The sequence below is a fragment of the Engystomops pustulosus genome, chromosome 4 (genome assembly GCF_040894005.1).
Source record: "Engystomops pustulosus chromosome 4, aEngPut4.maternal, whole genome shotgun sequence".
NCBI lineage: Eukaryota > Metazoa > Chordata > Amphibia > Anura > Leptodactylidae > Engystomops > Engystomops pustulosus.
Genome location: NC_092414.1, coordinates 71,898,336 through 71,923,571, shown reverse-complemented (window position 1 = coordinate 71,923,571; position 25,236 = coordinate 71,898,336). Strand labels below are relative to the sequence as shown.

The following is a 25,236-nucleotide window of genomic DNA, read 5'->3' as shown; positions in this document are numbered from 1 at the left end:
GATTAACTAAGGAAACATATTCTATGGTATTAACATTACCTAATAAACCAATAAAGAGAATGGCTTATAGCTATAAGTGCAATGATGAAAAAGACAAAACCTCTTGCGCCTGGAAACCCTCTATAGAATGGTCCTTACAATTATTAGTTCATTTTAATATACTACTAATAATTCTAAGTTTAATTTATTAGGCCTAATGTTTTGGGGTTTCCATACACATGGTATTAGTAATTGATATCACTTGCTTTCCATTCTGTAGGTTTTACTGATTCCAGTTTTCTGAAGCTACTTAAGAAAATGCCAGATATTGAACAGCTTTATGGCCTTCACCCAAGGTATTTGGAGAGGCGCAGAGTTCGGGGCCATGAGGCCTTCAGCATTCCCGGTGTGCTAGAAGCTTTGCAGTCATGTCCAAATCTCCTGGTGAGTGCCTTTTAAGTACATCCAAATAGACAGGAACAGATCTAGCATTGCCTGTTCCTGCTGTGATGTCATCTGTCAGCTCTCTCTTTAGATATGTTCAATTGCCGTCCCTTTCCATTGACTTCTGTGGAGTTGGACTATCTGTTTAAAAAAAAAAAAAAAAAAAAAAAAAATCCGAATTTTCTTTTTATTGCTGTGCTATAGGGTGTAGAGACATCACATCTTGAACTGGTAGAAGCTATATGGACGTACATGCCACAAGTTCACATTTTAGGCAAGTTCCGGAATCGAAATGGATCCTTCCCTATACCCCTAGAAAATAAGCTCAAAATACCCATTGGTGCGAAAATCCAGACATTGCATTTAGTGGGTAGGTATTGGATGTTTCCAAAAATTGTAATTCAGTGATTTTTCTTATTTTATCATTTGTTATTAAGCAGCCTTTTTTTAATTTATACACAGGAGTGAACGTTCCTGAAATTCCCTGCATTCCTATGCTACGTCATCTGTATTTAAAGTGGGTGCGTCTTACTAAACCTCAGCCTTTTAAAGACTTTTTGTGCATTAGCCTACGAACCTTTGTGATGAGAAATTGTGCTGGTAAGAGGGTTAAGTTTGACTTTATACTACATATGCTTTACATGTTTTATTCTTTTATATTCAACTTGAGTCCCCATTCTGTGGTTATTCTGTTATTTATATGGAGTCATACAGACTCCATCACTGATTTATCTGAAGGATCTGACAGATGTAACAGATTGTGGACACTTGATTTACTTTTGCTAGTTCTATGTAGTACTTTGACTGCATAGATACAGGATATAAAGCACTAGGTGAAATAATAACAAACTAGCTACGCTCTTCTCTCATGGGTGCATCTGGTCCCTGTTTTCATGGTGACATCACATCAGCAGTGCATGCCCACTACAGTCAACAGGCCGTAGCCAGAAGTAAAAGCAGGCACTGTCAATGCTGTGCAATCTCTAAGACTCTGTGTAGGTGCAATATTGAAAGAAGATCTTTATCACCCAAATAAGCTCTAATATTGCAACTTTCCAGTGTAGAGAGTAAACGCTAAACTAATGACGATGCCCCATAAATAGATGCACTAAATATATAAATTGCTCTCCCCGCGGAGCTGTTTAAAAAGTATCAAGGGGTACTGTTGCCTAAACTTCTTGAGATGGCAGCTACTATTCATGACACAGGCAACCTCCCTACATCTTTGCACGAAGCCATAATAGTACTGATCACTAAACCCGACAAAAACCCGTTTCAGCCGGAGTACTAGCATCCCATATCGCTCCTAAGTGCTTGCAAACAGGCTAGTGAGAGTCATTCTGGACCTGGTGCATGGAGATCAAACCGGCTTCATGCCGGGTAAATCCACCACTATTAATATTTGCTTCTATTTTTGCACATGTCCCCGGAGAATGCAACCTGCAGGGCTGTCCTCTCGCTCGATGCTGTCAAAGCTTTTGACAACGTTGAGTGGGTATTTTTATGGGCTGTCATGTGTAGGGTGGGATTTGGGCCGTATTATCTGGCATGGGTACAACTTCTGTACTCCAAACAAAAGCCAGGGGTAAATGGAATCCTGACAAATCCATTTAAGTTGTGTAGGGGAACTCTGCAAGGCTTCCCCCATCTCCATTCCTGTTTGCCCGGGTGGTGGAGCCGCTGGCATGCATGTTAGGGCCTCAAGGGAAATTGGGGGGTTCAAGTAGGGACCTCTAGAAGAACGCATAGCATTTTATGTGGGCGACATGTTGTTATTTCTTGATAACGTACAGTATTCCCTATCTTCGTTCATGGGCCTCATTACTGATTATGGCGGGTATTCTGGTATTCAGATAAATCGGGGCAAATTGGTGCTCCTCCCCTTGGACCCACTCCCAGGTGAGTTTGATGCGTGGTTGCATAAAGTGAGAATAAGGAGTAATGACAATTGCCCTTGGTGTGGCTGTGAGGGAGCACACTTGCTACACACTGGTAAGAACAATATATGATGTGCAGCTTCCTGCTACTCCTAATATATGCATTTTGGGACAGGTGGAGGAGGTGGTGGATAAAAGGGGAGCGAAGCTAGGGATAGCCTGGATGCTGTACCAGGCAAGGAAATGAATTGCATACCACTGGATCCAGGCTACCCCTCCTAATAAGCAGGAGAATATCAATAAAATGAATAAGATAATAAGGTTAGAGAAGGGAGTATATCTAAAGAAGAAGACGGAGAGACAGTTTGAGAAAATCTGGGGGCTGTGACTCGCCTGTTTTACCGTCCGCGTGCTGTAGGGGTATTAGATGCTTTTATGTTGTATCAATGGTGGGCACTCAGTAACTGCTGATGTATTAGGCTTGGTGTACATTCTTGAGCAATGACTACGGTAAATTCACATTACAAATGGGATAGTATATACTGTCCTCTGTATAACCTACTGTAAATACAGTCTCTTGACTGATGTATGTCATTTGCCATAATATCCAGGTGTAAATGCCGATTTAAGCTGTACGACTCTTCAGGGAAGGGGGGGGGGGTATTGTTTTTGTTGTGTGATTGTAAAATTAGATTAAAAAAATATATAATATATATATATTGCTGCTGAATCTTCCAGGAGTAACAGCCAGACACCAGGGTCTTAAGTTAAGTTGTTTGTGTTTCAGTTTAAGGCTGACTTCACATGAACGTATGAAAATGGCCGTATGCTACCCCTACTGTACTTTTTTTTTTCCATTGGGGGGGGGGGAATGTTGTTTACACCGTACTGTATACGAACAGTTTAAAAATATAGAGCATGTCCTATTGTCTCCCGTATTTCAGTTCTGGATGCCCTTAGAAGTCTCTGGGGACATATAAATACGGGTTAAATGTGTGTTGCATACGGATGAAAAACGTCACGTAAATATGGTCTCATATGGCACGGAAATGCTGATACTGGAGAAATCACACGTTCCTGTGAATGCAGCCTTGGGTCACATTCACATGGCTGTCTGGGGGGATCTATATGGGGCCGCAAATTTGCAGCCAGATGTACGTCCCCACTGACGGCAATGGCGGCACAATGGCACTGATCCGTGCCGTACCAGGGGAAAAGATAGAGAATGCTCTATCTTTCCCCGTGTGTGCGGCCATGTCCCCGCTTTTATCTATAATTGGGTCACCTCCTCCTCCTTTCCAGCTGAATGTACCCTTAGAAGTGTATTTCTCCTGTGATTGTCTGTATATGCCCTATGAATAATCCAATTTCAGTTCCATGTATTGTATTTTTTTTTTGGAAAATGTAAACCTCTCATTGTAATCTTTTTGATTGATGTACATTTGTTGTTGAAGGGCCCACAAATTCCTTAAAGTACGTGCCATTGGTCACTGGTTTGGCATCTGCACGAAACCTGGAACATCTAGAGCTTGTTAGAGTTCCTTTTCTCGGGGGCCTTATACAACATGTGGTGGAGGACAGCTGGAGGTCCGGTAAGTGATAACTGGTAAATGGATAATGGGGGTTTGAAATATTTGGATCTTGATCTAAAATAAACTTCTGACTAAATGCAAAACTATGAAGGACTAGACATATCAGACTTATCAAAGCCATATGTATTATACAAATATCATAATAAATTGACAGGAAAGGTTTCCACTTAAGGCTCAAATTAAGAAGCTCAAATGTATCAGCATTTTGTGTAGCCGCCATGGCCAACAATAACTGTTTCTACATGCCTTGGGTGACCATGACCAGCACCACCACAGCACCCTGACAAACGAATAGGAAAGCAGCACAGAGAATAATATGAGTGGGTGCAACACCAACTACAAGAATCTTTCATAAAGAATCTGAATATTTATTGGGATCAATTAATTATTTTGTTCTATTTTTCATTCGAAAATAATGGGGACGAATTCTGTCGTAGTTTGCACTAAAACACTGCACCTCATGTATAAAAGGGTTTTGGACCGTTTTCTGGCCCTCCAACAACTAGCTTGTCAAAAATGATGTAGCCTAAGAAAGGGGGCGTGGTCTCACACCAAAAAGGTTAGTGTGCCAGAAATACTGCTGACCCGACAGAATATTCTGGAGTAAAGTAAGCCAACTAATAGGAAGTGCAGATTACGACTAGACAGTCTTATTCTAGGACAGATTTATCATCCAGCACCAGAGATTTGTATGAATCTGGTGCAGAAGAAGACGGTCTAGTCTAACTCTGTCTAACCATAGGACACTTTTTATAAATCTGCCGATAATACTTGTCTTTTAGGTGGATTCCGTAATTTGCACACCATTGTATTAGGCGCATGTAAGAACGCTCTGGAAGTTGATCTTGGCTACCTCATTATCACAGCTGCTAGAAGGTAAGCTACCTGTAATTTATAGCTCCTTTGCATTTAAAATAAAATGTGAATGAACTGTCTGGTATAAAGAATTCCTGTTTTTAATGTTCAGCCTTTGTTTGAAAAAAAAAAGAAAGAAAAAGTCTCCATGGGAAGATTATGAATTAATCCTGTAAAGTATGATCTTTCTGCCATAACCCATTTTTTTCCCCTTGTTTCCAGACAGATAACAGTGAGTTTTACTGTTAGATTGAGCATTGGTTATAGTCTGGCTATATACTGGGGGGGGGGCATGGGCTGGTCAGGGCCAGTGTTCGGGGCGGCAAACTGGGCATTTGCCTGGGGCCTCCTGTCCTAAAGCAGCCCACTGCATGTGGACTTTTATGGGCAGAGGATGTATTGCGCCTATAATACCCCAAGGCTGAATGCCTGGGTGAAGATGCTTATCATCAATCTGTTTAGTTATCCGTCTCCTTTAATTTGTCTATTTCATATCTATTTATCACTGTTTCCAGTTTATATAGTACTTTAAATTCTGTAACCGTGCTTGGCAGTGTATTAGGAATAGGTGATTTTATCACACGATAGTAGTTATTTGTGGCTGTCCACTGTAAAGGAGCATTTTGTTAGACAATATTATCAGCATATTTTATTATTGTGTGACAAATGGGGGGACATTGCCAGCACCAATTTATTAGGAGAACCAGAGATATCTGATCCCCTGTTTGCTTTGTAAGTTGTTGAATTACAAGCTGTGAGACTTGGCTGTTCTTGGTTGTCTTTTTCTGTAAGTTTTGGCATAATTTTAGCTTAAAAAAAAAAAAATAAAACCTTTGTCCTCCGTATGATGGAGCTGAAAGGACAGTGTCTCTATTTCATCTCCCTTACCTGGCTACGGAGCCTGCCCACAACATTTGAATATTGATCACTGTCCTTTCCACCTATTTATTTGATTTAAGGCTGCGTTCACACGGTGCGTTTTGAAACTTAATACAAAGGCTTCCCCCGTGATCACATGTTGCGGTATAATTGTGTTTCCTTCATGCATCTCGGCAGCTGATCACAGTTGGAGTCTAGTGGAATTATCAACCTAATGAACTGAACTCGGCCTGCCCATTCAGTACAGCTCCTTAACATTGCACTGGTAAATACATGTACATCCACAGGAACTTGTGCCCACCCGACCGTAGGCAGCACGCTGGCGAGGAGGAGGGATAAGCACTGCTCTACCCATCCCCCTCTCCATAGAGCACCGCAGGGCTGGCGCCGTAACACGGCAAAGTATAGGACATGTCCTATTTCGTTGTGCAATATCACGGTGCAGTGGGGCAACGTGTGCCCCACCGCACAGTGACCAGGCGTCAATGGAGACCAATATCTGGCCGCAAATGGTGCATTTGGATATCGGTCCGCATTATGTGGGGATTATGAATTGTCGTGAATAAGCCCTAAGTTTGTGAGCAAACTCACTTGTGTGCCATCAGTCTATAACACAGCTTCTAAATCTACCTTCCTCACCTTCTACTATTTTATGACAACAAATTTTGAAAAAATGACCTGAACCCAGTAATATTGTGTGACTAGAGAAGTCCTAAATTGCCTCATCAACCATTAAGAGCTGTCTAACCAATGAGACTGACCTCCTGATAATAAGAGAAGAACCGGTGGAAGCTGACAAGGGTTTCATCTATCTGTTTTTTTTCTTTGAAGGTTACATGAAGTACGCATCCAGCCTTCATTGACCAAAGATGGCGTTTTCTCAGCGCTCAAGATGGCTGAGCTTGAGTTTCCACAATTTGAAACATTACATTTAGGATATGTGGATGAATTCTTGTTACAATGTAAGTAAAAGCTTGCAAAGCAGTAATGCATCTTAGAATAATTGTGACCATGTGCCCCACATCCACACTGTAGAGGTTGGAAGGAATGATTTACAGTCTTAAATCAGTGATTTGTTTTTCTTTTCCCCACCGTTTTGTAGTTGGTCTTAAATAGCCACAGTTCACAGATCTATTTTGTCTGTACAGGTAAGATGACCAATGCTGATCTAATGAAGTATGGCTTAGCTGATGTGGCAGAGAATCCTGGCATTATCACTGATATTGGGATGAAAGCTGTAAATGAAGTCTTCTCCTGCATTAAATACTTGGTTATATACAACTGTCCGCACCTTCATAATCCAAAGAACTGGATTACAGGTACCAAATATCAGAAGTTCATTCAAAAGTGAACGTTCCATGTGTTTTGTTTCCTTTTAAATTGCCTAAGATACTTTCTTCGACACGGCCATTTTCTTGGCATTTAATAACACAAAGTACCATATATACCGTATTTTTCGGACTATAAGACACACCAATAAATGCCTGCTAAAGTGCCTAGGTTCATATATAAGGCGCACCTGATTATAAGGAAGAATGACCAGCAGGTGGCAGACCTGTGCACAGTTCAAGGCAGCTGTTGTCTGTAAGTACGGTTCATATATTGATTTCTGAGAAAATCAAAGGATTTTTTGTGCGCCTTATAGTCTGACAAATAAGGTACTCGAGTATAAGCCTAGTTTTTCCGCACCAAAAAAAATGTGCTAAAAACCCAAACTCTGCTTATACTCGAGTAAAAAAATATAGGTTTTACCAAGTTTTTGTGGTAAAAATAGGGGCCTCGGCTTATACTTGGGTCTGCTTATACTCGAGTATATACAGTAATTAAATAGAGTTTTCTAGGATTTGTAAACTTATCTTTCATGTGGAGGGTGAATGTGGGACAGCTGAAAGTTTGTCCCACTGAAGTCCTTCTTAGTACAGTAGTTGGACAAATTCCTTTATTGTCTATCCAAGCCTATATGAATGTGGCTGTACTTGGTGCTTCAGCTCCACCTGTCACTTGTATTGTCTATTGGTTTCACCAAATGTTTGCATTCCCCATAAATATAATTTTTCCTTGGTACTCTGTGTTTGTTACACTCTGTTATTCCTCTTTAAAATGTATAACCACATTGACATCTGGATGTTAACAATGACTGTGCCACTACGCAGGTTTCCATTGTCTCTGAATGGACAATGTGAAGTTTTACAAGTGGTAACGCTAAGTTGTCCATTTATTATTCATACATTTCCAAGAGCGCTGAGCTTTATAAAACTGTGTCTAGATTAACTAAGTTATAGGAAATGCAATTGCTTACTAAAATGCATCTGTGATGGCTTTAATTTGTCACAGACCATTTTGCAATATCATACAGAAGTTACTAACAGTATAATCTTGTAAAATACCACAAGATGAAAGCTTTGCTGATCGCTTACAATACTACTTTCTCTGCTCTGCACAGATCACTCCCGGTGGAACCGTTTGGTTGATCTTAGCTTGGTGCGATGCCACGCCATTAAGCTGGAATCCTTCAGTCAATTTGTTGAGCTGCTCCCCAGTTTAGAATTTATCTCTCTGGACCAGATGTTTCGGGAACCCCCTAAGGTTAGTTTTTGGGAGAAATTATGTGTGCATTTTGCCAAGAGCTGCAACTCTTTGGTATATCTAAACAAGTGAGAACTGTACAGCATGTAAAGAAAGATAAATCCTCATAGCTTTTCATTTCTTTTACTTTTATGGTCGCTGGTGAGAAGTCAAAATTTTCTTTAGTGGATTTATTTATTATAACAACCTTAGCTGTATTTTACATACCATGCTTGTTTGAAACTGAATATGCATTTTGGCTTGATTTACTGTGCATTATTATTTCTATTCTTCTGCTTTGTCATGGAAACTGAACAGTAGAAATAACAAAATCCATTACTGAATCCATCATGCAACTTTTACTTACATGGCCAGTGGGCCAAATTGACTTGTATAGAATCCATTGGGTTTGCATCAGGTTTTCCATCATTAATAATATAACCCTTTTTATTTCAAAAGTTTTTGAGGAAATCTTGATGCCCTCCAATGCATATCTCATCAAATTCTTGGTCAGACCCTTGAAAACCTCAGTAGGTGCCAAGATACACCATTAAAGACCTTTGCTTACCGGCACTGTTTAATATTTAACCTGATTTGAGACTATGTATATTGTACGGAATAATAATCTATCACAGGAGATCTGGTTTGGAGAGGAATGTAGAAATGTTAGAGAGGGGTTTTGGAATTGTTTTATTTTAGTTATAGAATGTGTTATTGTATTTGTTGATACCTGATCGGCTTTGGAGCGTTTTAACAGCTAGTACTTGGAACCCTAAACCTGCTCCGCTTACCTGGAAATGCAGGTAATTCAGGGGAAAGTTTTGAAGACTTCAAGGAGTTTTCCCATTAAAGAAAGATTTAAATTTTTCTCTCCTTGCGATGTTACTTGCTGGCAGAAAGTGTCTGAGCGTCTCCTTGTGATCTTCTTGGAATGCAGTGGGCGCTGCAGAGACTCTATTCATGAGAAGAATCTGCCCGACCTGACCCAATGTCAGAAAATGTATGCTCTGATTCTGGGGCAACCAAAATTGTATACACCAGGACTGATAGACAGGTTGGAATTATATCTGTGAAATGCTGTATTTTTGTTATTAGCGAATTAGAGTGTGTTATTTTGTTATCCTGAGTATATTTAATAATCTTGTTTTCGTGGGAATACCCCTTTAAAGGAAATCTACCATCAAAATCAAGCATGATAAACCAGGGGCATTTACTAAAATCAACTTTTACAGTTATGCCAATAAACCTCAGGAGGTCTTCAGGCTCATAAGAATAATTATAAAAGTTGATTGTAGAAAGAAGGAAGCCATGGGTAACAAATATAAGATGATTACCGGAGTCACAGTGGTTGGATCTATGAGTAAGGGTACTTGGCTTATCATGATGGATTTTGAGTGTAGATTTCCTATAAGTCTGCTGTACCCTCCAATGTACATGTATTGTTCCTGGGGTAACAGAGGTGTGTAGTAAAGTGAGAACTTCTTCCTTGGCTTCTGAAGGCGCATTGCACGTTCCTTAGAGGTCTACTGTGGAATCAGGTTTGTGGACCCCAGCAACTTTCCCCTGGATCAATTGCAGATATTGGTAAACTAAACATGCTTAAACCCCAGTTGTATTATATTGTGCTGGAAACTACTCAACTGGTTCCCTTTTAAAAAGAAGAAATGTGATCTATAGTCTATTATTATAGATGACATTCTTTAAGGAACTTTCTCCCATTTTCCAGGGTTGCGCTCGCGTGGGTCTTAGTGCTGGAACAGGTATTGGAGTGTCCTCAGCCCTTGTAAGCAACCAGAACTCAAACAATGAGAATGAAAATAACAACAATCACCAGAACAACAACAACAACTTACAGCACAATAACAATCAGCAACCGCAAAATATTCCACCGCCACAACCAGAGGAGGGAAATGAGGAACCTGATGTCAGAGCAGAGAACCATGTAGAGGAGCAGCATATAGCTGCTGAAGGTGCCGCATACTTTTGTGCTTGATATTTCAGTAATATACAATTGAATAGGATTCTAGCAATGATTGTTCACATCCATTCTCCTTGTGCTTACTTTCAATGTGCAGCGCTAAATGATATGGAAGAAGTTCCACAAGAAGAAAGTAGACCAATTGCACTGGACAATGAAGCTGCAGGCCCAGATTTGGCTGTTATACCAATGGATGTGGATGAGGAGCGAGCAGGTTGTGCTTAAACCGAGTATTACTTTGTTATTTTTTATATTTGTGGTTACATTTCTTGACTTCTAAATAGTAGAAAAGGGTTTCCTTAGTAGCAGTTTGACCCGTGGGACAAGCACTGGAGTAGGGGCCAGTTCCTCTGTATTAATGAAATGGTGGTGCAGCAAGTGCCAAGGCTATTCTTGTGATCTTTAGGATTTCGCAATGTCATATTCTGTAAATAGGGGTAGTTAAAATCACCAGGGTGATGTCATCTATGGTCCTTTTTCCCCTCTTTTGCAATGTCTATCCCATGAATGTATGCATGTGATTCTCTGCATTGTGATGCAGAGGAGTAGAAGTCCATAAGGCATGCTATGATTTCATGTGATCAGATACATACATGGTGTAGACATTGCAAATGTAATTGGGGTAAGGACCTTGGATGACCTCACCCAGGTCTTAAGACCTTAAGTATTGAATGGTGAGAAGAGGCATTGGACATGGAGAAGAGTAGATGGGAGAGGCTGGCTGAGCAGGACACACCCCCTTTGATGCCAGGTAATATAGCATAAAGTGTATTTATGGGGATGTAAGGGGAAACCATTATCAGCTAAAAGCGTGTCAGTTAAAAGGGCTCTGTGGGAACCTGTCATTATCTGTGTTGTAAAAATGTGCTTACAGGGCCCTTTTAACTATTCGTATACAATTTGTTGCAGTTATATATAGAAAGATTGGTATGTCTAGTAACTTGACTCTGTATATATGTAAATTTAGTGGAAGTAATTCCTAATTTGCCATTACTTTTTAATATATGAGGCTATTTTAAAGAAAATACTTGCTAATTAACATCTTATCACATACTAAATTTCAGTTGGCCCCTACCAACTACTGTTACTTCTATTTTTTTTAACTTCATAATTTTAGGTGGGACATGCTACACTTCAGCTAAAGGAATTTTATTTTTTAAATACTATAAATATTATATTGTTGATCTGATCATGTAATGCATGAATAAACTGTGTCCTTCAGAGGGCAGTAGTACTCTGTATAGTTACACCTCTTGTCGACTGATTGAAGAAGGTACCTGAATTTAGACTAAATATATGAAAAGTGGATGTTTGAAGCGACAAATCCTTTAATGGCAAAAAAATGTGGGGAATCTAAATTTCTCTATAGCTCAGCATGTCTATTTCTGAAGAGTTTCGGTACGCTTAATGTAATGAAGCCTAAACCCATTGAGCTTGTCGCCATGAAAATGAGGTCCACTCTACAGGCAGACTGTTATAGAGCAGCAGCTGGTGTACACAGATTTACATGAAAGCTTGTTAATTATATATCTTCTTTGTATGGTTAGAAGCGGTTGTCTAGTCATGGGGTTGCTCCTATCTGAGACTGACTTCTACCTCTTTGTACAGTCAATGACTCTGTGCTGTCAATCACTCATAGGACGGCCTCCTTGGCTAGGATTTTAATAAAAGAAAGGGCAACTACAAGCCATAAATATGTTTTCACATTTGATATCTGTTTTCATATTCCCCAAAGTTGGAATTTCACTTTACTAGTAAGTGGACTAAATGTGTGGCTGTCCTGACACGTATGTACATGTATTACAGGACCAAGTGGTTTGCAACCTGCTGTGAAAGCTGCTCCAATCACTGTCCACGATTCTGACAGCGAGGACGAGGATGATCTAGTTAACACCTCTAATGTCAGTACTACGCCTGTCAACAACTATCCTCCTGAGGAAGATAAGGGCTTTCAATTGTCGGAAGCGGCAGAGAGCACCAATGATTGTGGTGAGTACTTTGTGCGGATGCGAACCATCCATTCCATTCTGGAATATGGTCTTCATTTCTCAGAAAGTTCTGGGTGTCTCTGGCCTTGTATTAATTTTTTCTATTCTATGACGGCACATTCTTTATTGAATTTAATGGGAGGCTGCTTGTTCAACTATTTTAGTCACTCTCTTTGACTTGAATGAAAATCAGTCTGATGCTGACTGCTCTATTCAAGAATTAAGTGAGATGGAGCTCAGTGAATCTTTGTTCTCAAAATAGGATCTGGTCCCGGTGTGTATATATATCACCTATTTGACATCTCATATGGAAACACTTGAATTAGGCGTACCCCTTTACCATTATCTATTTTTCACTACTTTATGTTGCCATCATTATTTTTAATGCTTTAATTTGTAAGTTGCTAGTGAGGCTACTTTCACATAGCCATGCCACAGCCAGGCAAGCGTACAGCCATATGCTGGAGAGGCGGAGACTCTTCTCACCCTTCCCCTCTCCATAGCAATGCATGGCCGTATTCATGAGAAAAGACTGTGCATGCTCTATCTCTTTCCAGTGTACGGTACGGTTTCAACTTATTTGTACATTTTTACACAATATATTTGCATTCTTTCCAGTTGTAAGTGGGAAAGGTAAAACTCCATTACGGAAAAAGTGCAGTGTTGCATTCAAGAGTCCCGCACAGCAATCCCCACCCAGTGAAGAAAGCAGCTGTGAAAAGGGATGCCAAGTGACCAGCGAGCAGATAAAAGCAGATATGAAGGCAGCCAGCGACCCTTCAGACAGGAGTAAAGGAAAAGATTGCTCAAATGAAGTGAACGCAGCAGGGGCCGTTATAAGTGGGAGTAATCCTGAACCCCAGAATATGGATACCGATCAGTCTTTGAATGAGAGTCCTGAAGCTGCTGCAGAAGAAGCTGATTCTTGTACGTGTGCGAGATCAGACGATTTTGAACTTAGTGCTGCTGAGGGACAAGAGGTCGCTGCATTATGTCCTCATTGCTCCAAAAATATCACCCAGGAAAAAAAGTTACAAAGGAGCAACAGCGAAAGTTGTGAAAGATCGCAACCTTCAACCAGTTGCTCCTCTCCAGGAGATGGCGCTGAATACACACTCAGGACTTCACACGATGGAGCAAACAGGACTACTTCAGGTATAGTGGTGGAGCCACATGCATCTTCTACCAGCAACAGGTTACATCAAGGGGGCAACAATGCACACAGACCCCTCACAAGAGCAAGAACCAGGCTGTCTCAGGTGTCTCTCTTATCCGATGACGGTGAGCCCCTGTTTATTTTTTGCTGCATGGCTTCTCTGTTACAGTCTTGTCACATTAAGTTGTGGCCGGTTTTATGGTTTTATTGTTTTACTTCCAGAATCAACTCCAAAAAGCAGAAAATCTGTAAAGAGGAAACGCACAGCAGATAAATCTACAAGCACCAGTGACCCTGTTATTGAAGATGACCATGTTCAGGTAGGTTGAGTTTTTTTCTTGTTTATTTGGTCAGGCAAGTTAAGATTACGGAGTAAGTTTACGATCCATTCTTTGGAAAACAAGATAACCATCTTCAATATTGTACAAAAGAATATATACTAAAAATACTTGTGGTTAGAAGCCTCTAGTTCCATCTTTTGGAAGGTGGGGATGGTACAAAATTACCAAGTTATCCCTTCTCCACAGAGGTTAGGGGATAACTTGCTAATTGGTGAAGTACGGGACCCCCAGCAATCCGGAGAATGAGGGCCCCATTCTGTCTAATGTCAGGACACATGCTTTTCTCAATAACATTGAAAATTGCAGAGCACAGCTCTTGCATATTTCGGCCACTTTTAATCACTGTCAATGAGATTGCTGACCCATGCACCACCTCCTCCAGAATCCTGCATTCTCCAGATTCTTGGGGGTCATTCTAGTGTGATCAGGGGACCAGCATTGAATCCTCACAAATTAACTTGTCATTTGCATCGGGGATAATTTGATAACTAGCTACCACCCATGTAAACTAAAGTAGAACTTTAGTAAGCAGAAAAAAAAAAATATTGTACATTCTTTTTAATGTTAGCGTTAACTTATATGATTCCTGGGTTTTAACAGGAGACACAAAAAAAGCAATCTGTTCTTCTTTAAAACATTCTTAATTTCTCTACTGTTATCAACAGGGGACCATTGCACAGCCTATGACTTGTTACACCAGAATAAACAAGTAGCACAATTTACCACCAAACCAGCACATTACAGAATATGAATATTTAATTCTAGATGAGGTTGAGAGTTTCTAAATTCTGTTGATTTCTTTTGTGCCAGCAGATGGCGACTTTCGCATAAAGTGTTTGCGGCAGATTTATTAAGCTGTCTGAAAGTCAGAATATTCTTTGTTGCCCATGGCAACCAATCACAGGTCCCCTTTAAAATTCATGAGCAATGATAAAATGAAAGCTGAGCTATAATTGGTAGCCATGGGCAACTAGGAATATTCTGACTTTCAGACAGCTTGATAAATCTGCCCCTTTGTCTTACTTGACTACATGTAACTAGATGATTACACTTCAATTTAAATAATTGACTTCATATTATTAATTTATCCTTTCCCTTTTGGTGTGGGACCTTACCGTATTGTTTTGAGGCATTTTTTGCACTTTAGATTCGAGGATCATATTTTGTTCCCTCCATAAGAAATGTATTATTGTTACAGAATATTTTTGTATGTTGTGAGTATTTAGTGGCAGACTTGCTTATTAGGAAGAAACCTTTGTTCCCTCTTTTTTATTGTTCTTAAGTGTTTATTTAGCAGTGCTATATTTATCAAAGGATATTTTGCTTCTTTCACCCTGAATAGGTGTGTTTGTACAGGTGGACCCCTACTTAAGGACACCCGACTTACAGACAACCCATACTTACAGACGGACCCCTCTGACCTCTGGTGAAGCTTTCTAAGTGCTTTACTATAGTCCCAGGCTGCAATGATCAGCTGTAAGGTGTCTGTAATGAAGCTTTATAGATAATCCTTGTTCCCATTACAGCAAAAAATGTTTAAACTCCAATTGTCACTGGGGCCAAAAAATTTTTTGTCTGGATCTACAATTATAAAATATACAGTTTTGACTTACATACAAATTCAACTTAAGAACAAACCTCCGGACCCTATCTTGTACGTAACCCGGGGACCTCCTGTATATTGAACTATCTGTTTTTTTTTTTTTTCCCTAGGTGTTAAACCTTAAATCAAAAAACCTAGTGGGTATCACTTTAACAAATTGTGGCATTACAGATTTGGTTCTGAAGGATTGCCCCAAGATGATGTTCATCCATGGTGAGTCTGTGTTACACTATTCTTAGGAGCCTTATTGTTTGGAGAACTTCTATTTACATTTAGGCTACATTCACTTGATGTATGGGGGATGTATATACGTCCCCCATACACTTCTATGGCCTCATGGTGCCGTAAGGTGCAGCCCCGTACCGTTCCTACCCCGTAGAAAGATAGGACAAGGCCCAACTTCCAACGGAATTTGGCGCCGTGGGCTGTGTATTCTTATGGAGAGGGGTCGGAGTGAGCTGCGCTCATCCCCTGCTCCTCTCCGCAGCGCCGATGATACGGTAGGCATACATCGTGTGAATGTAGCCTTAGAAGTCTACACCGCTGTGTTCACACATGGCATTTACATTGTGTTGTCAAATGCAATCCAACAGCTGTGGAGAGGATATTTGCCTAATCATATTGTGTTAACAATTTGCATTTACAAAGCAGTAACCTAGAAAACCGGCAGAGAAACCACATGACACTCCCCATTGCTCCAGTTTTAGCAAGCCACTATTATGGGCATGTTGGGGTGGGAAGACGTCACATTTGCTCTAGTCCCTGCTGGAAAACCAGCGGAGACTATAGTAGAAAACTCCACCAGTTCTGATCTGGTCTATTCAATCAGAGACCGGACCTCAAGTTGTGGGGGGGGGGGGATATAAAGAGTGGCATTCTAAATGCCAGTCTTAATGAATTCCCCCCCAATGTGTGTGTCATAAAGTTTTTAATATTTTGTGTTTAAAAAAAAAATGTGAAAAGGTAAATCTTCACTCCATGGATGCTGCATTGCTTTTCAAAACTCAAGGTAAACACCATTTGTGAACGGAGCCTAAGGATACATTCTTCTTCTTCTCCTCCTCCTCCTCCTCCTCCCCTCCAGCATCGGGTGGGCATACCGCCTTGCGCTGGAGAGGAGGAGACCCCTCCATAGGAAAAAAGCAGTCCACGCCCACACACTCTATGCTCTATCTTTTCCTGGTGTGCGGTGGGTATGCATATGCGGCTGCATGTACATCCCCACAGCCGGCCGTCTGAATGAGCCCTAAATCTACATCATTCATACATTCATTCATTCATTCATTCATTCATTCATTCATTCATTCATTGATCTGAACAGTTTGGTTTTGGCAGGGTTTGTCTCTAGAGTATGCCATGAATACAACTCTAATGTTGTTAATCCCCACAAGAACCATATTACAGAAAAAAAATGCAGATATTAGTCATGACTTGAATGTAGTAATGTATAGCTCTAATGGGATTGTAATACCTAGAGACATCTGTTTCAGGTACATCCGATACTTTGTAAAGCATCTGTTCCTAATTACAGAAAAGATCTATGACTTCTACTGTGCAAATTTTGAAAACCAAGACATCTTTATCTTTTTTTTTTTTTTTTTCCAGCAACAAGATGCCGTGTACTGAAGCACTTAAAGGTGGAAAATGCTCCAATTGTCAATCGCTTTGATTATGCTCAATGTAAGAAGCTTAATACGGAACAAGTACTTGACCAGATCCTTAGGATGCCCCCTGAAAGAAATCGCATAATCTATCTGCGCCCCATGCAACAAGTAAGTTTCTTCTTCAAAATAGGTGGGAGATAAACAATTTTATTTTTTGGAAGATTTAATGCATTTAGTAATGATTTGAAATGGTGAACATTTTGATTCTAACATTTTTGAAAATGTGCTATTTTCTTCTATGTTTATTTTTAAAGCCTCAGCCAAATACAGCAAATGTTTGAAAGTTATTCTTAAAAGAACTCCTGAATATATTAATTTCTTTATTTACTCTCTAAACAGGTAGACACCTTGACATTGGAAAGAAAGCTATTCAGTGGTCCGTACCCCTACCATATTTGCATCATACATGAATTCAGCAATCCCCCTAATGTTAGAAATAAAGTCCGTGTCCGGAGCTGGATGGACACGATCGCAAACGTCAACCAGTGAGTATACAATGTTTTCTTCTCTTACTGGAAAGCAGCTTAATGGACTACTTTCTGCTGAATCATGCATGGACATATGTTTGAGATCATCATTATTTCTTAGATGCCTTGTGTGCACAGCTGTCTGATGAGCCATTAAAATTAAATGTGATAAACCAGGGACACTTGCTCATAGATCCAGGCATTGTGACTGTGGTAACTTCTTATGTGTGTTATCTATGGCCTCTCACCTTCTAAACTTTTAATTTTGCTAATGAGCTCAAAATGAACTGCTTCACTGAGATTACATAACGCAGAGGTTGAAGGTGAGACGGTGTAACAGCCTATGAAGCTTCAGCACGGAGGGGCGCTGCTAAAACCCCCCTTTCCCCGCAACCCATCGGGGTTGATTGAAAGTTTATTTTGCCCGTAACGCCCACGATGGGTGCTTTGTGGGTTTTAAGCCCTTTTGATTGCCTCTGGCAAAGCTGGAAAGCAATGATCAGTTGGATTGACAGCCTGGAATATTTTAAAAGTGCGATACTCCACGTGATCGCCACTCCACCAATCAGAGCGAAAGCCTGTTCTGTGTGTGAGAGCGGGTAGGGAAGTGGTCAGTGAGATGAGCAGGGACATTGTGTGCTGTCACTGTCGTGCCTGAGGTAATTTATGTTCCTTCACTGCCCTGACCTGTGTGTACACACTGCCTCACATCTCTATCCCCTAGTGATGTTAACACAATAAAGATCATTTTAACCCTTTACTTTACAATTTTACTTGTTGCTATTGCTGTTTTAGCTCCTCCCATGGCTGCTGAGTAAATAATCCCAAGGTGTGGGCAGGGCCTATCTTAGCAGACACACTATGACCCTTCTAGTTTTGTGGGGTGACAATGTGGTTAGATTATCAGGGTACAGGTGTAAATACACTTTCATCTAGTTTCTGACATTGTACTAACACACTGACACATAGAGAGATGAGACAGATCAGAGATGCATGAGATGATTACACAGAGGCTGATAGACCATTACACGGTTACATTACACTGCTCTGCTACATCTCACAGACATGTGCCTGCCCCCGGATCACTTATCTCCTTGTAGATTGTAGTTTGCAGCCTCTCCCTCTGCTCACCATGTGCTGACAGGCTGTGATCATTGAGTGTCTCTGAGCTCCGTGCAGGGGGCATGGCTACAGCCACACAGCAGAGACACAGCATTTTAATTATGCAGTGTTAACCACTATGTAATCGGGCAAATCTACTCTTATCAGCTGTTCTGATGCCCTTGAAAATACATGCGTTCAGAGGTCGCACTAACATTTTTCAAGAAGGGTAATAATACTCCTCTCACAATTTTTGAGGAGTATTTTTAACCCAGGAGGAGTACGAAATTTTCACTAATAAATGTATAACTCCTAGGCGTATATATAGTGACATCTATTAATACAAGGAAAAAGTTACAGCTCCTGTTTTCTGTGCTTAAAAGGGTTTTCCCACAAATTCAAGTTAGGCCCTATACACGGGATAGGGTCTAATTTGAATTCTCAGGAAAACCCCTTTAGGGAGCATGCACACTTTTTTTTATGCGTTTTTGACGCATCCAAAAGCTTCGCATGTTGAAGTTAACACTGCGTTTTAGCAAATGCAATGGAAACGCAATGTTACTTCAACATGTGATCAAGGCTGAAGCCTTTGGAATGTGTCAAAAACGCAACGCATCGTGTGAATGCGCCCTCAAATAGCAAGTATGTATTAAACAAGTGCTGCACAACATTTTTATGGTGTGTTCACACATGGCGTTTTCAAACACATAAGAACAGCTGAGAAGAGATTTGCATAATTACATTGCTGTCAATATTGTGTTAACAAAACGCATGCATCAACGCAATGTGGACAGCAATATAATTGGGCAAATCTCTTCTCAGCTGTTGTGATGCGTTTGAAAACGTATGTAATAACCTCACCCTTAGGGCGCTGTCCCACGTTGCGTTTGCAAACGCAGACAAAACCGCGCCCACCGGGGCGGTCCGCGGTCCGATCGCATCGACGTTTCTATGGAAACGCCTGCGATGGGGTACGAGCCGCCTGTGTTTTACGTTAAATTAATGCAATGCACCGGCGGCTCATTCCCGATCGCAGGCGTTTCCATAGAAACGCCGATGCTATCGGACTGCGGACCGCCCCGGTGGGCGCGGTTTTGTCTGTGTTTGCAAACGCAATGTGGTACAGCGCCCTCAGGCTACATTCACACTACCATATGGGGGCGTATGTAAAACCACAAGCTTGTGGCTGTACATATGTCCCCAATAGATGGCCACACAGAGTGATACCGCTCGGTACACGGGAAAATGACATGTCTTTCCCCGTGTTATGGCCAGTACCCAATGCATTTCAATGGAGAGGGTCGGGGTCACCTCCTCCTCCTCCTCTCCATGGTGCAGAACGTACGCCTGCCTGGCTCCGGCCTGGCAGGCATACGTTTGTGTGAATGCAGCCTTATTGTCTACCCAGGGGACTATGGCTGACGGCGGCCCCCAGACCAGTCCGGGGCTGATGCTGCTGAAATTTTATTTAATTCGGTTTCTGCGGTTTGGGAACATAACCCCCTTTTTTTTTTTTTTTTTTCTTTTTCATTATACAGGGGCACATTTAGGGAGGAACACATAATATATGTGTTCCCTGCTTTTCTTTTATATAGATGACAGATAACAGTGATCTAATGGTAAGAGCCCATTGGATCACTGTCATCAGTGATCTGTATACAGAGACATGCAGAGAGGGTGCACAGCACCTTCCCTGCAGCCTCTCACTGTATACAGGGGCTGCTGTGACAGGGGACCGATTATTATCAGTCCCCTGTCACAGTACATGATTGAGCTGTCACATAGACAGCATGATCCTGTTACTGGCTGTGTGCACGATCGCACACCGATCAGGAGCACAGCCCCGGTAACAGATATCCCTCCCCCGCTCGGCTCCTCCATCTCTCACCACTCGCTCGGCTCCGCCCCCACCACTCGCTCGGCTCCACCCCCACCACTCGCTCGGCTCCGCCCCCACCACTCGCTCGGCTCCCCGCGGGAGAGGCACGGACGGGGAGCTGGAAGTCCCTCCCTGTCCTGCCTCCAGCCACTCAGCGCTGCGATCCTGCAGAGAATATCTTGCAGGATCGCAGCCGGCAGTGTCACCGCTTGGAAGCGGCAGCTCACAGGAAAATCACCAAGCGTATTAATACGCTTGGTGATTTTTTTGGGGGAGTAAATCAGCCTCTAAATGCGTCTTATCGCGACCTCTGCATGCGTTACTGCCACGTGTGAACACACCGTGAAAGGCATAAAACATACGCTGGCTGATGCCCTGCTCTATAAGATTCTATCACACAGACAGTTTCTTGCAGTCTCTGTGTCAGCCTATACATCTGAATAAAGGAGACCTGTCATTTGGAGCACACAGTGAAAGCTGTAAAAACAGAGTCCACAAAGTGCCACAAATGTTTGTTTTTTTTTTTTTTGTTTTTTTTTCTTTCACCAATTTCACTGCATTTGGAAATGTTTACCACTTCCCAGTACGCAGCATGGACTATTAAATACTGTCACTATGAAATATAATTTGTTATGCATAAAACAAGGTTTCCCATACACACCATACAGAAAATAGCAGAAACTCTTTTCCACTGCCTGTCTTTAAATCCACAGCATAGTGAAGCCTCCCGTTTTTTACCATCAGCCAGACAATCCCGAACAAAAAATGGCCGCGACTGTAGGATTGTGTGATCTATAACTGTCCATGATTAATCGCCCTGCCAGGACCTTGAGCTTATATTCATGAATACTGTCATAAGGTTCTGGCAGGGCGACCAATCACCAGCGACGGGAGACTCGCTGTTTTGTAGTGGACAGCAGTCACCATGAAACGCTATTCTTGTTTCTAAAATTGGACAGTGTATTTGTAGTGAATCTTCCTGATGAAATTGAGTGTGGGAAATATTTTGTGCATCACAACATTTTAGCTAAGCAATGAGATTATAAAGATATCATCTGCCTTTCATGATTTTTTTTTTTTTAAATGGAGTTTTCTGAAAGTTATGTACATAGGACAACATTGTATACAAATTTGGTACATGGAAGGGTAGTTTCATGAATAAACAAGCTAACAACATTCTAACTTGTATAACATAAACCACTGGTTGTCAAGGACTTCTTCATAGTGACTAGTACTTATCTAAGGGAAGCTGTGCACATGTGCTCAGAGTTATATCCAACCTTTCTTTTTATTTCTTTCATGGTTCTCAGCAGGTGTTCCTCTGCACTATCACTACCTGGGTTGGTGTGAGGGGGGAGGCATATCCCAGGGCTCCCATATCTTGGAGAATTTATGGTGTGACCTAGATAGGTCACCATTCACACCAACTCCATCGCCTTTCCAAATCTTCCATTATTGCAATCTCTCTTTAAGGCAATTTCAAAAATATTTGTAAAATTGCGCATATCTAGCCATAAGCAGGACGCCAGTCACACATGTCCACATGACCCTGGATTTCGCCTACACAGCTTCTTCCGGGGACCCTGGTCGGGTGCTACAACTCTTACAACACTTACACTCTAGTTTCAACACTTTGCAAATTTTGAGGCTTTGCTCTCTGGTAACTTGGGCCAAGTAAAATTATACCTATGGGGTTAGGCACTATAAGAAAGGGATATCAAGTCCTCTTGTGTTTGCCCTGGGAGTATCTTCACTGTTCTGCATCCATGAAGTCCTCCAAAAGTCGTTGGTGGACTTCTTCTTTTGTCTGGGCCACTTTCCTTTCCCTGCTGGGGCCACTTATCCAGGTGCAGTAAAGTTGGCAGCTCCATGTGCTGCTCTGTAACCCACAGTCAGGATTGTATATCCAGAGGTTCTATGTATAGAATGTCCCAAGCCTCGCTGAGATCTTTGGGGCCTTTGATGGTACATCTGCAGCCTGCTGATTGAAATGTTAGGCCAAAGGGAATAGCCATTTAACCATTATTTTCCTGTTTCTCAAGTGGTCAGTGAGAGGCTTGAGGTGTCTGCGTTTATACAGTGTTGAGGGGTCTATATCTTGGTAGATGGGGAGTTGCTGTTCCTTTTTTTTTTTTCTCCCTTGCAGCCCGTAATGTGTCAGCGGTGTCCCGGTATCTTAATAGGCCGCAAACAACGTCCCTGGGAGGCTCAGATTCTTTAGGCGTTCTTCACAGGGAGCGATGTATGCACTCAATTATAATGGTGTTTGCCCTCTCTGTGTTAAGCAAGCCCCTGAGCTTTTTCGCTGTGGTGGGTAATTGCTCATGAGAAATTGTTTCAGGCAGTCCACGTATTCTCACATTTTTTCCGCCCCTGGTCCTCTGAGGATGTTGAGGGCTTCAGCTTGCTGGAATAGGTTATGGGCTAGGGCCTTGCTGTGGTCTATAATGGCGGTCTGCATGGCCTCCACCCTCTGCCCAGTGGCACATACATCTTTATGTATAGCGCTGAGTTCCTCCATGATTGGTGAGGGCACCTGTGCCGGCATCTTTTTTTCAGCATGGGTCCGGATAGTGGAGCATGCTCTGAAGTAGAGGCTTCCTCCGTTATGCTATCAGCCTCCAAATCTTCTTGTTGTTCCGCCTCCTCAGCCAGCAAGTGGGCCATCTTGTGGAGTTTCGCTTTTTGCGGAGGAATTTCTCCATGTTTCCTTGTCCTCTCCTTTCTTTGTGTGTCTCAAGTCTATCTAGTGCTTTTTCCCAAAGCAACTTGCCCACATTGCAGCAGATCGGGGTCACTGGTTAGTGTGCTGCAGAGTTGTGTTGCGGGAGCTAACAGACACGTGTCCGCCATGCATGTCAAATTTCTGCTGTGGACTTACTAGGGATTTTCTCTAAATGGAAGATGAATATTGCAGCATAAACTGGACTAATTTCTGCGGTGACAGGTTGCCTTTAAGACCATAAGAAGGAAAAATGCAACCAAAATGGAAGTTTGCCAGTCACCGTTAAGCAGTATTTTTGGTGAAGAATTGGATTCGAAGGCACATGTTATATATAAGATTTAACCTAAGTTCAGCTCATACTCGTAGAGCTCTCCTACACAAAAACTTTTACAGTGGTCTTACTCAATTGTTTTCTAGAAGGTTAGAAACTAATCTCCATTTCCTTTTGTTTCCCCTTGAACGTTTTAGACTGTAAAGCCTTTTTTTCAGCTAATATATCCTCTCTCTCCTTTGATATTTTCCCTTCAGAGAGCTCATTAAATACGAATTCTTTCCTGAGGCCACGCGCACCGAAGAAGATATAAAGAAATATACAAAATATCCCTGGGGTCGAGACATTTACACCTTGGAAGGTAATTAACAGTATTTCTCCTAAAAGATTTAGGAAGATCTTCTTATCTTTTATAACAATATCCAGCTAATACCTGAATTTTGGTCAGGCTTGTTTGATGTCCAGAGAACTGAACATTGATTATATGTGAAACGGATATGTCCCAGATGTCAGGAAAGGCTTATAGCTAAACGTGATGAATGCGCCAGGAGGTTTTATTTGGCATAAATAGTAAGAAGACACTGCAATCCGTGTGAAGGTAGCTTAGTAATGTTAAAGATAATGCCTTCAATAAAGCAACAGCTTGCAGATCCAGGGAACCTGTCAGGGCGATTTGGGACTCTAAACCACCCCACAGGTCCTTATGGTTTCATGTTACAAATCGCCCTGTTGGATTTTTAAGAAAAAAAAATTACTTCCTCAGCTGCGCAGGATCTGAAGATGTGAGTCTGGTGCGCCTCATCGGACTAGCATCTAGATAAGTATAAATGTTTCTTTTTTAAGTCAAAAGAAAGAAGTTAAAAAGGTCATTTTGGGACCTGTTGGTTTAGGGCAGTGATGGCAAACCTTTTGGAGACCGAGTGCCCAAACTTCAACAAAGACTCGCTTATTTATCGCAAAGTGCCAACACAGAAATTTAATTTGTGATTTATACTCCCTTCTCTGTCACAGTTTTCGTTGATACCAGCACCTGAGGACACCAATAAAGCAGAAAATAGTCCCAGGTACAGCTGTCACTTTAAAATACCTCTGTGCACAGCAAGTCCTGGGCTGTCTAGGACTGCAGGAAGATACCTGCAGTCCTCTCTGGTGATGGCCTGAGTGCCCACAGAAAGGGTTCCGAGTGCCACCTCTGGCACCAGTGCCATAGGTTAGCCATCACTGGTTTAGGGTCCCAAATTGACCTGACAGGTTATCTTTAAGCATTCCACAAACGTCTGCAAGCTGGTGGTCACAAATTCTGCCGTATGAATTTTCATCTCGACTAATTCTTTCAACAATTTTCCAGGAATGGTGGATGGTGCCCCGTACTCCATGATCACAGACTTTCCTTGGTTGCGTTCACTTAGAACTGCTGAACCAAACAGCTATGCAAGATATGACTTTGAGGATGATGAGAAAAGTAAGTTTCCTACAAAACCTACAAATGACATGGTATCGTAGTTGGGCCACATTCACACAGCCAACGTATATATGTCCCCTATAGGCCAGCAATGGGCGTGCGGCACCATACCGTTCCGTACCCGGGAGAAAGATGGGACATGCCCTAGCTTACCCTGGAATATAGCACAGTGTGCCATACATCGCTGTGGCACAAGTCGGGCGCCGATGTGTGCCCGCTGTGCCACTGTACGACGGGCACGCGTTCCTGTTAATATAGCATAACCTATATTGACTTATCAGAAGTATTTTGTATGAATCCCAGGTTGATACAGAGCATATATTTCTGTAGCCTTTACTCAGGATACAAATCTCCAGAATAAACTTTTTTGAGATTTAACCAACCCCCAATGTGACATTTTATAAATTAAG

General features: G+C 41.7%; 1 protein-coding gene across 2 annotated transcripts in view; it reads left to right on the top strand.

Moving 5' to 3' along the window:
- Positions 1-25,236, top strand: part of FBXO38 (F-box protein 38) — a 33,856-nt gene that overhangs the window by 6,509 nt on the left and 2,111 nt on the right. For both annotated transcript variants that reach the window (XM_072146218.1, XM_072146219.1), the window contains exons 4-21: positions 260-423; positions 628-793; positions 886-1,023; positions 3,755-3,892; positions 4,675-4,768; positions 6,458-6,588; positions 6,775-6,945; positions 8,070-8,212; positions 9,918-10,161; positions 10,267-10,383; positions 11,976-12,158; positions 12,776-13,438; positions 13,536-13,633; positions 15,368-15,470; positions 16,863-17,029; positions 17,261-17,406; positions 23,622-23,725; positions 24,713-24,826. In XM_072146218.1, coding sequence (XP_072002319.1) covers positions 260-423; positions 628-793; positions 886-1,023; positions 3,755-3,892; positions 4,675-4,768; positions 6,458-6,588; positions 6,775-6,945; positions 8,070-8,212; positions 9,918-10,161; positions 10,267-10,383; positions 11,976-12,158; positions 12,776-13,438; positions 13,536-13,633; positions 15,368-15,470; positions 16,863-17,029; positions 17,261-17,406; positions 23,622-23,725; positions 24,713-24,826 — 3,084 coding nt within the window. The remainder of the gene's footprint in view (positions 1-259; positions 424-627; positions 794-885; positions 1,024-3,754; positions 3,893-4,674; positions 4,769-6,457; positions 6,589-6,774; positions 6,946-8,069; positions 8,213-9,917; positions 10,162-10,266; positions 10,384-11,975; positions 12,159-12,775; positions 13,439-13,535; positions 13,634-15,367; positions 15,471-16,862; positions 17,030-17,260; positions 17,407-23,621; positions 23,726-24,712; positions 24,827-25,236) is intronic.